At 34.8% G+C, this 12682-nt stretch overlaps 1 protein-coding gene across 1 annotated transcript; it reads left to right on the forward strand.

The window, feature by feature from the left end:
• The first annotated feature begins 2189 nt into the window (after positions 1 to 2189).
• EIF3A (eukaryotic translation initiation factor 3A) lies at positions 2190 to 10488 on the forward strand. Its single transcript, XM_078309282.1, has 15 exons — positions 2190 to 2409; positions 2791 to 2891; positions 3459 to 3718; positions 4249 to 4470; positions 4881 to 5096; positions 5760 to 6128; positions 6231 to 6260; positions 6360 to 6587; positions 6734 to 6895; positions 7107 to 7328; positions 7474 to 7677; positions 8038 to 8241; positions 8829 to 8909; positions 9167 to 9368; positions 9755 to 10488. The coding sequence occupies exons 2-15, from the start codon at positions 2846 to 2848 to the stop codon at positions 10216 to 10218; spliced, it is 2910 nt and encodes a 969-aa protein (XP_078165408.1). The 5' UTR covers positions 2190 to 2409; positions 2791 to 2845; the 3' UTR covers positions 10219 to 10488.
• The last annotated feature ends 2194 nt before the right edge of the window (positions 10489 to 12682 follow it).

Below are 12682 nucleotides of genomic sequence, written 5' to 3' on the forward strand. Positions count from 1 at the left end.
AGTAAAATTCAGATCAAGCGCAAATGATAAATATAAATAAAACCATTAGATTAACTCATAAAAATTCAAGATTACATGCCTTTACCCTAGAAAAGGGTTGCTTAGCCACTCATGGCGGGTTCAACAACAAAAAAGACATAGGACATGAAGAAAGATAACAAAGAAGAAGAAAGATGGAATGTTGACACCTATGCTATCTTCTTCATGCACACCGTCTTCAGTTGCTGCCTCTTCATTCTCTCCTTGTGAAGACCTTGCTATTTTACTAGTCTATCCTTCGTACATTGCATAGCCTTCCTTTAGAGAAACCCTAGATCTAATCTCCTAATATTCATGAAAAATGGAGTTCTCTGATCTGAAATGGTGGGTTGTGCTTCCAGATACCGATTGGGTGCTTATATAGGCCTTAAACCTTGACCTAGAGTCGTAACCGTTGTTCTGTCAGTTATTCTGTGCGAATGCCTGAATTGTATGCGGTTCACTGCTTGGTTGCACAGCATGACACAAATCTTATGCAGGTACTCTCTGGGTCGCACGCGGATGAGGGCATCTGCATGCCCTAGGTTGGTCTCCGACTTTGTGTCTGATTTTGCGTGCTTTCTTATCTTTTTAGCCCAAATAATGCTAATAGTTTGCAATTATCTAAAATCAAGTAAAATAACAAAAAGAATCTGATTCTTAATAAAATTGATAAAAATAATTCGATAAATCGCCATTTTTTAGGTTGAGTGATAGAGTAAATAACGACTTATTTACCCCTATCAAGACATAACCTGATTTTTAAAATATAGGAGTAGGCAGTAACCTACCTCTAATTCAATGCGACTAAAAAAAAAAAAATCAATGTGACTCCCCCACCGTTAGTAAATGAATCAGGTATGGATTCTTTCGTTTTTACCTCGTCATGGTTCTGGTAATGGAAACACTCGACTCGATCCAACAAGTTTTTTTTTTCAATTATTTTTGTGTGTATTTAGTCGTTTTTTTGGAACATTTTAATATATTATTAGGCTTGAGAGTAAAAAAAATGCACTATTAAGACTAAGATTAAATATTCCTTTAGAGTTTTTTTGGAACATTTTAATATATTCCTTCAGAGTTTTCACCCCTTATAAGAATATATATATATTTTAAATGAGATAATTAATAAATTTTTTATATTAATTTAATTTTAGAAATTAATAAATATCATTTATAAATCCTAACAAATAAAATAGAGTGTTATTAGTCATGTAACATTTTTGAGTCATTAATTTGATCAATGATTAAACGTGCATCTATTAACATCATTTATTTCGAGTCATTTTTGACTAAAACAATTTATAGTATAATACTTAAAAAATATTGATATGTCTTCATAATTTGTAAAAAAATAGATATTTCAATTAATATTGTTGATTAATGTGTTATTTTTATAATAATACAAGACTTTTGTGTGCTTATTTACTTTTATAGAAAATTATATTTTTTAAATAAATAAATTGATAAAACCTTTTTGTTTAAATATAAACAATAGCACACAGGATGAAGCAAAAAATACTGTTAATATTTATTTAATACAATAATCACTTAAATAAGGATACTATGATTATTCTACGTAAAAAAATGATATTATCATATTAGATTAATAATTGATAAAAATAACATACGTATAATTTTAAAAAATAATTATTAACATTAAAAATTAAATATTTAAACTTTTACTAATTACAAATAAAATAAATTCAAATACTCATCAAATACTTATTAGAAGCGACTATTTTAAGAGCATGGAAATACCAAACCAGGGCACCGAGCAAAGTTTACGAATTCATATTACCTACAGTAACTCAAATTCCGTGATTAGATCCGGACCGTTAGATCTTCCACGAACATTAAAGGAGAAGATTTGTCCGGAATCTGATCGGACGGTTCTACTCTAAAGTCAAAATTTGAGTTACTTGAGAGGATCAAGACTTAAATTTACATACTTATATCGCCTAAAGGTAGCAGAATGTTTGAATTTAAATCGTCACCATCCGATCTACTTTTGCACGAATATTGAAAGGGTCCGTGCATGCCATGTACTGCTTGATTGGTCCGGATTCTGATCGGACGTTCATGATTTATACTCAAAATTTGAGTTACTTCAGAGGATTTGTGCTAAAATTTAAGGGCTTTTAGTCCGGTCCCTACAGAAACTGAATCTCCTCTCTCTCTCTCTCTACCGTCTCTGGAGAGAAACCCTAACTCTCTCTCTCTCTCTCTAATCCGCCGCCGCTTTTTTCTTATCTCTCGCAAAATTGCATCCTTTAATCTGAGACCAGAGCATCGTCGCGACGAACGAGTGTTACTTCAGATCGTGCTTTGATTTGATTCCTTTTTGTTCGGCTTTTGTCGAAGAACCCTAGCGGATACCTACCAAACTAGGTATGTTGATTTTGGATCCATCCATCATTGGTTTTATTGGAAATTTGGTTTCTTTTCAATTATCTGTCATACATGCATTACCTAGTTTGAAAGATCATTCTTTCATGATTTTAGACTACATATTGTTTTCTCCTATAAAGGTCTGCGTATCATCTGAAATTCATGGTTCATTTGTTTGCTATTTTTTGAGAATTTTAAATCTGTGCAATTATACCCGGAAAGTTCCAAGTTTTACTTGTTTGAAGTGTATGTGGTATACAATCTTCATTGTGCATATAATAAGCATCTTGTTGGTCCCAAAGAAAATCTGTGGTGGTACATATAAATTTTTAATTTGGTACTGAAACATTTTGTTGGTGCATTTTCTTTGATGTGTTTCAGGCTATCTAGCGCCTGCTTGAGGGAAGCGGGCGCCTTTTGAATCCTTTGTTCAATCATGGCGACTTTTGCGAAACCTGAAAATGCTCTCAAGCGTGCTGAAGGTATTAGTTTAACTGATTTTATTTTAGTTAGTGCCAATTTAACATCATCATCTTGAAGAAATGTGATACTATTCCTCTGAGACATCTAAAACTTTAAGTTGATCCATGGAAAATCCCGACTGTTCAAATTCTTTTCTGCACGAATCTCAAAGCACAATAATACTGACCCCTGCATTCCGAATAGGCACCGAGAAAAAATTGGTCCAACTTTAGATAAACTGAAAGTTTGAGATATCTCAGATGATACAGACTCTAGTGAAAAGATGGTGTTGGGAAGGGGCGAAGCGTATCCTCTTAGATAACTCAACTTTTGAGTTGATGGATTTACGGGCCAGATTTTAAACGGTTCCTATTTAGGTGCACATGGGGTGTATTAATTTGAAATGTTTTTCTTTAAGATTTGTGCTGAACAGGTCAGATTTTACATGTATGTACTCAAAAGTGAGTTATCTCAGGGGATTCGGATTTGGAGGGGGGGGGGAGGGGTATCTAAATGTCATACTGTATATGATTTTGGTAACTATACTGCTACCTTTTTAATCCCATGAATCCCTTTATGTATTTCAGAGCTTATCAATGTGGGACAAAAGCAAGCAGCGCTCCAGGCTCTTCACGACCTCATCACATCAAAGAGGTACCGTGCGTGGCAAAAAACCTTAGAGAAAATAATGTTCAAGTACGTCGAGCTTTGTGTCGACATGCGCAAGGGTCGGTTTGCGAAAGATGGGTTGATCCAATACCGTATTGTGTGCCAACAAGTGAATGTCTCGTCTCTTGAAGAGGTGATCAAGTACTTCATGCAATTGTCCACTGAGCGGGCTGAGCAGGTAATTTGTTTTATTTATATAGAGAGGTTCATAAGAGCACCCAATTTCTACTAAGATGACTTTGCATTGTGCTCATCTCGTTAAATAGAGTAGGGTTAAAATGCCCCAATCATGCCTCACATTTGAACTGCTCAACATGATCTCTGTATTAACATGTGCTTGTAGACTAAATTTTTTTTTTTTTAATTTCTGTTACTATTTTCTTAGATGGGTGGAAAATCACTGTTTTAGGATGGTCCTGAAAATTCTGAAAAACGTTGATTTTGGTACATATCTAAAAAGATGGCAAATTTTTTTTGAAGAAATATAAAATTTGGTCTCCAAGCACATTTTAATATGGAGAGCATGTTGAGCGGTTCGGATTGGCTGTTTGGACTTTAAAAACGAAGATATGGATGTTCGGCATGATTGGGGCATGATAACAATGGGGTGTTATAACCCTACTCGGTTAAATATTATAGATGTTGACTACATTAGGGTTAGATTTTGGTGTTATGGTTTGTGCTTAAGTGTCTGTATTGTATGAGCAGGCACGTAGTCAAGCGGAGGCACTGGAGGAGGCGCTTGATGTGGACGATTTGGAGATGGATAAGAGGCCGGAGGATCTGATGCTGAGTTATGTCAGTGGAGAGAAAGGAAAGGACAGGTCAGACAGGGAACTAGTCACGCCTTGGTTCAAGTTCCTTTGGGAGACTTACAGGACTGTTTTGGAGATACTTAGAAATAACTCCAAGCTCGAGGCACTCTATGCGGTTAGTTTTTTTATATCTCTTCTCATATTTACAAAGAATAAATAAATTGAATATATCTGGGTACCTTTAAAGGCTTCTTCGAGTTATTTTTGGGCCTTTTGTTCTTGTTTCTTCTGTTATTTTATTTTATTTTATTGTACATATTACCGTAGGCTGTTTTGTTCATTCTTTTAAGTCAGAACTGGCTTTCTTATATAGTATTTTTTTTTATTGGTTTCTCTTCTATGGAACTGTTTGGAAAATAAATTACAAAAATGCCCTTGAAGCAATGTCTAATGGATAAATATCAAACCAGTATTGATATGTAAACAGGAGCATGTGCCATCTAAAAAGGATTGTACCTGGTTTATAAGTCTACTGGTATGTATTCACTAGTGCTATTGTTTAATGACTCGTTGTTGGATACACAGATGACTGCTCACAGAGCATTCCAGTTTTGCAAAACTTACAAAAGAACCACTGAGTTTAGAAGGCTTTGTGAGATAATTCGCAACCATCTGGCGAATCTGAACAAGTACCGTGACCAGAGAGATCGTCCCGATCTGACGGCACCAGAGAGTCTCCAGCTTTATCTTGACACACGCATGGAGCAACTAAAGATCGCCACTGAACTCGATCTATGGCAGGTATTTTTCCTTGTCTTGTAATTTATATTGGTACAATGCAATTTCCCAGTACCTATTATGTGATAAACAGCATGTAGTGTTGTATTAGACTCTCTCTGATTCTCCTCTGCCAAGATATATATTTATTTGTTGGTTGCAGTGTGTGCTCGGGGGTGTTCATTAGGTATGTTTGGTCAAAACCAAATTAAAATAGTCAAACCAAAATTTTATTCGGTTTTCAAAAATATAACCGAACCTACTGAATTAAGCTTGCCAACCGAATAACAACTGAACCAAAAAAACTAAAGTAAATTTCGGTTTGTTTGGTTGAACCGAAATAAGAGAAATTTGAAGGTCATAACTCAATACATACACACATACATTTAATAATCATAGAAATAAATATGAATTTATATAACAGTTGTTGACATTACACACATTGTTCAATTCCTTACTAGATATGTAGATTCTAAAATATCCAAACCAATTTTTTTTTCTTCATTCAAGTCCAAAAAATTCAGCAAACCATCGATCACACTGAAGTATGAATTGGTTTGGCTTTTTCAGTTTTGAAAAATCTAAACCGAACCAAACATAAAAAACCATATAAACCGGACCCAATGAACACCCCTACTTGTGCTGATCATAAGATGTGTACTTGATTATTTTTTTTGTGTTTTGCAGGAAGCCTTTAGGTCAGTCGAAGATATTCATGGGTTGATGTCTCTGGTCAAAAAGAGCCCAAAACCATCTTTAATGGTCGTATATTACGCAAAACTCACCGAAATCTTTTGGGTAGCGGATAGTCACCTCTACCATGCCTATGCATGGTTGAAGCTCTTTACGCTACAAAAGAGCTACAACAAAAACCTCTCTCAAAAGGATATCCAACTCATCGCTGGTTCGGTTCTCCTTGCCGCTCTTTCTGTGGCACCTTATGATCACAAGTATGGCGCCTCTCATTTAGAGTTAGAGAATGATAAGGAGAGAAACTTGCGCATGGCTGGGTTGATTAATTTTACATTGGATGCGAAACGCGAGAATAGAGAAGTGGTAACTTTATTATTATGTGTTTTGGTGTGCTTTTGTTAGTTATTTTTCTATAAATTTGTCTGACTTGTAATTAATTTTTATTTTTTTTGCTATGTCATGCAGCTTTCACGGGCCTCGCTTCTCTCAGAGCTGGTATGATCCTAAGAACATACATTTCATGATCTTTTTCACTAATATTCATAATTTTTTTATCATTTTTGAATTCACTTATAAGTTTGTCCCGTTCTATAGGCAGCGAAAGGGGTGATGTCATGTGTGCCTCAAGAAGTGAAGGATCTCTACAATATTTTGGAGAATGAATGTCACCCGTTGGATCTTGCATCTAGGGTGCAACCCCTTCTTGCTAAGATTGCAAAACTTGGTGGCAAGCTCTCTACTGCCTCGGCTGTGCCAGAGGTGCATCTCGCTCAGTATACCCCTGCTCTGGAGAAACTCACAGCACTTAGGGTTTTGAAACAGGTACAGAGACAAAGAACTGCAATTTATGAAATTTGTGTAATATCCTAACATTATAATTAAGCTAAATTAGTAAAGGAGAAATTGCTCTAGGTTATTTGTAACAGTCATTTTTTCATATTTTTTGTTTTTGAATGAAATTTCAACAGGCTGCTCAGGTGTTTCAGACAATGAAAATAGATATGCTTTCAAAAATGATCCCCTTCTTCGACTTTGCGGTTGTTGAGAGAATATCTGTTGATGCTGTCAAGTACAATTATGTTGCCATGAAGGTTGACCACCTCAACGGTGCCGTCATTTTCGGCAATGTGGTATGTCACTTCTCCTTTTTTTTACGGGGCATTAAATCAAAGAATATTATAAAAGTTAATATAACTTATTAGTCTTAATTAGCCCTAATACAAGTATACTAAATGGCATAGAGCAGCTTTCTTTTTTTTCACAGTTAGCCCTAATTAGTCCTAATTTGCTTCCTTTTCACAAGATTATTACTCAACAGTGATTATCTATTTGTTTTATTAGGACATTGAATCTGATACGCTGTGTGATCACTTGGCAAAACTCACTGAGTCACTTAACAAAGCGTGGTGCCTCATCCACCCTCCGACACCAAAACAGTCCAAGTTGGGAAATAAGCTATATCACTTGTCAGATATTGTCGAAACAGAGCACAGGAGGCTTCTTGCCAGAAAATCAATAATAGAGAAGCGCAAGGAAGAACACGAGCGCCAAATGCTTGAAATGGTATTCCAATTTTCTTTCAATTTAAATGAATTCTACATGTCAACATGTCTTTTTAAATTAAAAGTTCTTTTATAATTGGTGATTTTTATGTCTGACATGAAAAGAAGTAACATTGGATGAAATTTATGTTTGGAAAAAAATTCAGGAGAGGGAGGAAGAGTCGAAGAGGATGAAGATACAAAAGATAACACAGGAGGCGGAGAAGAAGCGACTGGAGACAGAATACAGCATAAGAGAGAGAGCGAGAATTCAAAAGGAAGTTGCAGAGAAAGAGATGCAGGAGGCGCAAGCACTCTTGGATGCCCAAAGGCGCAAAGGCCACAAGGGCAAGAAACCCTTAATTGAAGGGGTACTTTGCGCTTCTCTCTTGTTTTTTTATAATTGTTTTTCCATATTGTTAAAGGAGTGAGACTATGGTACTATGGATTAATATCTTTGTTTTCAAAGTTCAAATAGTTTATCTGAACCATACTAGATGATCTTAATATGTAAATTTACTTGAAAACTAAATTTTACATTTAAAAAAAAAAACTTTTAGATAGGTACAAATCACTAGTTTTGAATGGTTCAAATTGGTTCTTACGTGAATGCGCAGATTAACATAGTGCAGATTCAAATATACAAGTAGGTAAAATTATCTAAATCTGGTTTGGTAAAATAGTTGGGGAGTAGTGTTTTACAGATTTGCCTTTATTTTATATATTTGTAGGAGTTGACAAAGCAGGGACTGATTGAATTGGCGCTGAGCGAGCAACTAAAGGAGAGGCAAGAAACTGAGAAGAAGTTGCAAAAACTCGCTAAAACTATGGACCATTTGGAGCGCGCCCGCCGTGAGAATGAGAGTCCACTCATTGAACAAGGCTGGGCCAAACGTCTCGAAGAGGAAAGGATCCGTTTTGAACAAGAACAACTGGTTAGAAACTACTCCCTTTTTAACAACAACAACAACAACAACAACCAAGCCTTTAGTCCCAAATGAGTTGGGGTAGGCTAGAAATGAAACCCAATCACAATCAAACAATAAAGATAAGTAATAATAAAGTAGTCATAAAATAAAAGTAATAAAAATAAAAGTGAAAGTGATAGTAATAATACTAATACTAATATTAACTATATTCTACCTAATCGTAGAGGTCAAAGTCCTAAGCTTACATCCTAAACTCTAACTTCCTACTCATATGACCTAAGACTTATAATACTATCTCTAAATAATCCCTAACCAGCACTAGGTCATGGTTTTGGTACGTGGATCGCTAGCATCCACGCGCTCCTGTCTGAATACTATCTCTAAACTACTCCCTTTTTTCTTTTTATAAACATAATAAATATTAATAAATCCTATATGAAGTCTAGATTTCAGATTTTAAAAAAATGGATTAACAAATCCAAACAGTTTCCCATTCTTTTGTCCAGCAAATTAGATATGTTACAATGGTTTTATATTTTAATTTTTTTTTTGTGTTTGCTGATTAATAATTAAAAATATATTCTATATTGTAGAGAGCCATAGAAGAAAGCAAAAAGAATCACGTTGAAGACCTCAGGCGAAAGAATAGGCTTTCTCGTCTTGTTGAATATGCGGTATGCAAATCTTTATTCACAGAGCAGTCTTGGCTTCATGCAGTACACGAGTCATATGCATTTCTGTTACGACTCTGTTGTCTGTGTGCTGCATGAAGAAAATACAGCTATGTCAATATCTTTACCCTTTTTATTCCTTGCTTGATTCCAAATTTGTATGTCTTGATCTATGAATCAGATATTATTTTCTTAGCTTGTTTAAAATTGATCTGTTATTTTATTGTGTTGATGTTTTTTTCTTGATTTTTTTTTTACAGAATGCAATGAGGCAAAAAATAGACGAGAGGCGGCAATCAGAGTTCGGGCAAGTGATGAAGGAGAGAGAAGATCGCATCAACCAACAGCTGGCCATGCGAAAAATGGAGAGGGACCGAATGCGCAAACTCATTTATTTCGTCACCTCTGAGGAAGAGCGCATCACTCAACTCCGTCAAGAGGAAGAAACCCGCAAGCGCGAAGGTATATTCATCTTCCCTTTTATTGTTACAGACAAAGCTCAAAGCTTGATCCTAACTTAAAAACATATATATAATATACACACAGAGTGAGGCTATGGTACTATACATAACGCATATTGGTCCATAATATAGATCAATATCTCCATTTTCAAAGTCCAAACAGTTGATCTGAACCGTTCAACATGACCTTCATATGAAAATGTTCTTGTATATCAAATTTTATATTTTTTTGAATTTGTTTGGTAATTTTTAAATAGATAGAAAATCACCTGATGACCATTCAAAAGTAGTGATTTTCTACCTATCTAAACAAATTCAAAAAAATATAAAATTTAGTCATCACTCTATATAATTTACACAAAATTTATTGTTTGCATCCTTCTACAGAGGAGGAGAGGAAGAAGATAGAAGAAGCCGAGCGCAAAGCAAGACTCGATGCTATTGCTGAGAAGCAGCGCCAGAGAGAAAGAGAACTCGAAGAGAAGGAGAAACTCCGTCGTGAGTCTCTCCTACGTTCTACCGTGGACCCGGTTCCACGCACCGCACCCCCTCCTGCTGTATCCACTGAGTCTGTTACTGCTGCTCCTGCTGCCGCCGCCGCTGCTGCCTCCACCGCTCCTTCAGGCGGTGGTAAATATGTGCCTAAGTTTAGGCGTGGTGGCAGTGATGCAGCTCCTCCTGAGAGACCAGCTGCAGCAGCACCTGATACTGACAGGTGGAGCCGTTCCGATGACAGGCCTCCTGTTCAATCGGGTGGTGACAGGTGGCAGCGTGGTAGCAGGCCAGTAGCAGGTGGGGAGTCACGGTTGCCTCCTTCGACCAATTCTTGGTCCTCTAGGAACCGTGGTTAGATTCAAATTTTGTGTGGCAAATCGAATCGAATTGGTAGTTGTTTATGCTTTTATATTATGCAGCAACAGTGCAAGACTTTAGTGCTATGCAAATTTTTGCCCTGGGGGATTACTTACTTTTCTATAGTCTCTGTTGTTTTAAATAATTCTAATTTTTTTTTTGGGCATGAGGTTTATGTTAGAGTTGTTTAGTACTTCTATGTTTTTTGTTTTTATATTGGTTTGAACCGGAATTGGATCGACAAAAATTGGTTCTATTTTAGCATGTTGTTTGTCCCTCTGGTTTAGTGTTTTTTGTTCTTGGTTTATAGTCAGTTGGAATTTTTTGATGCATTGTGATTAATTTTGGTTTAGGTGAAAAAAATTGAAGTTAGATTGAAGCGTTGAAATTTTTTGATTTTTTAGGTTTTTTTACTGTTCATACCAAGTATTCAGACATGAATACAAATTATAACATACGTTTAAGAAAGAAAAGAGAAGAAAACAATTAGTAAACAATGTGATAATTAACTGCTTACCAAAATTTTTCAAACATGCATAAAATTGAAAAGAAAATTAATTATACAATAGTCCAAAAAATAAGAATTGCAGAAATTAAAACATTTAAAACATGAATACAAATCTTTGCTCTAGCCTTAATTGGAAAATAAAAAGAACCATTGTATCATATTCCATTTAATCTTCATTTAAAGTTCTCTTAGTCATCTCCTTTTGACAACTTGCATGTACTGGCATTGCTTGCATCTGCGGTTGCATGGCTGCAGTCGAAGAGCCTGGTAACTGGTCGTAACAATAAGAATTTGGAGGTAAAAATGGCATCTGAATGACATTTCCGGCAACCGGAGCGGAGAATCGAGGAGGAAACGTTACATATAACGGTTGGTGCATTGCTGTGAAGTTGCCATTCATACCAGGAATCATAATATTTGGTCTGGCTTGTGATATAAACGGAGACATCGGAGTTGTTCCGGTGAATTGCAGATTATATGGAGGCACATTTGTGTATGGAAATTGACTCATTTCTTGCATCATCTAAAATTCAATAAAAAAAATTGTAAGAAATTTCATAATTCTGATCCAAAGAAATAATTTTGGTAAATTATATCATACAAAATTGTATATATATGATTATCTAAAATATTAAATTCCGATCCTATGTATAAATTTATGAGTCATTCTGAGCAAAACTGTACCATGCACATTGTTATTAATGTGAAATTGAAGAAAACCTGCATACTAATGAAACAGCCTTAATTAAATTCATACATACATGCTATATACATCTACCAATACATAACAGTGTTGTAAAAATGTCCGTTTAGACTAATTAATCGTCCGATTAGTTGTTGGTTGTAATCAAACACTCAAACCATCACTGATTTTTTCGATTAATCGGTCGATTATTTCCGATTATGGCTAATTATTCTCGATTATTCCTAATTAATCGCTTAGCGGTACTCTGTCCATCCGATAACTGCATACCGTTATTTGTAACACTGATATATACAATACAACTAGCTTTTCATGTGTATAACCAAAATAAAATTTATAGGTGAAATAATATAATGAATTACGTACCTGAAGATCACATTTAAGAGCATTTATGTGAGAAACTGCCTCATCTAGAAGAGCAGCACTATCCAACTTCAATCAAGGTAAGGTATGAAATTAATTAAAAAAAAATTGTAAGAGAAATTAGCATATAATATGTAGGGAGAGTAGTAATTACTTCAAAGCTATACCTTCTGACAATTTGGGATGACCTCTCTCAATAGCTTCAATTTGGCTTGAATTCTATCTCGACGCTTCTAAAAAAGAAAAATGATTTAATAATTTATTTCAGAAATTTCCAACTTTATTTGCTATTTGAAAAGATCTCTACAAACTTTAATTTCCTAATTAATTGCTAACATAATATATTAAATTCAATTGTGATTGTTTCCTTGAGATACATTCCTAAATACCAATTGGAACACACAAAAAAAAAAAAAAAAAAAATTGTTCCACCATTAGTTTTGTTCTCCATGTTTAATTGCAGTTTAAGTAAAAAAATAAGTGATTTATTTTTTACTTAAGCTGACAAACAAAAATAACTTACGGAACTTAAAATATGTAAGGGGAGAGGGACAGACTTACAACAGAGTAAGTTAAATTACCTCTTTAGATAGATTAACTTATTCCGGCTTTGGAACCTGCTCTTAGAGAATTTTTTTTCTTTCAATTCTTCTCTTCTTTTTAATTGATTTTTAAATTAGAATTCAAGTAACTAGTTTTAACCAAACAATAATAGATCAAGCCATATTAGCTTGGAGTAATTAAGTTAATCCTCCTTAATTAACTTTAAGTAACAATCAAACGTGATCATTGTATTTAGAAAGCAAAACAGGTTCCTCTATAAATTGAAAATTAATGTTCTAATTTATTATCATTAGACATTGTATTTAAATAGATATTATTTTACATA

This window comes from Carex rostrata, chromosome 10 (assembly GCF_964058835.1).
Source record: "Carex rostrata chromosome 10, lpCarRost1.2, whole genome shotgun sequence".
Lineage (NCBI taxonomy): Eukaryota > Viridiplantae > Streptophyta > Magnoliopsida > Poales > Cyperaceae > Carex > Carex rostrata.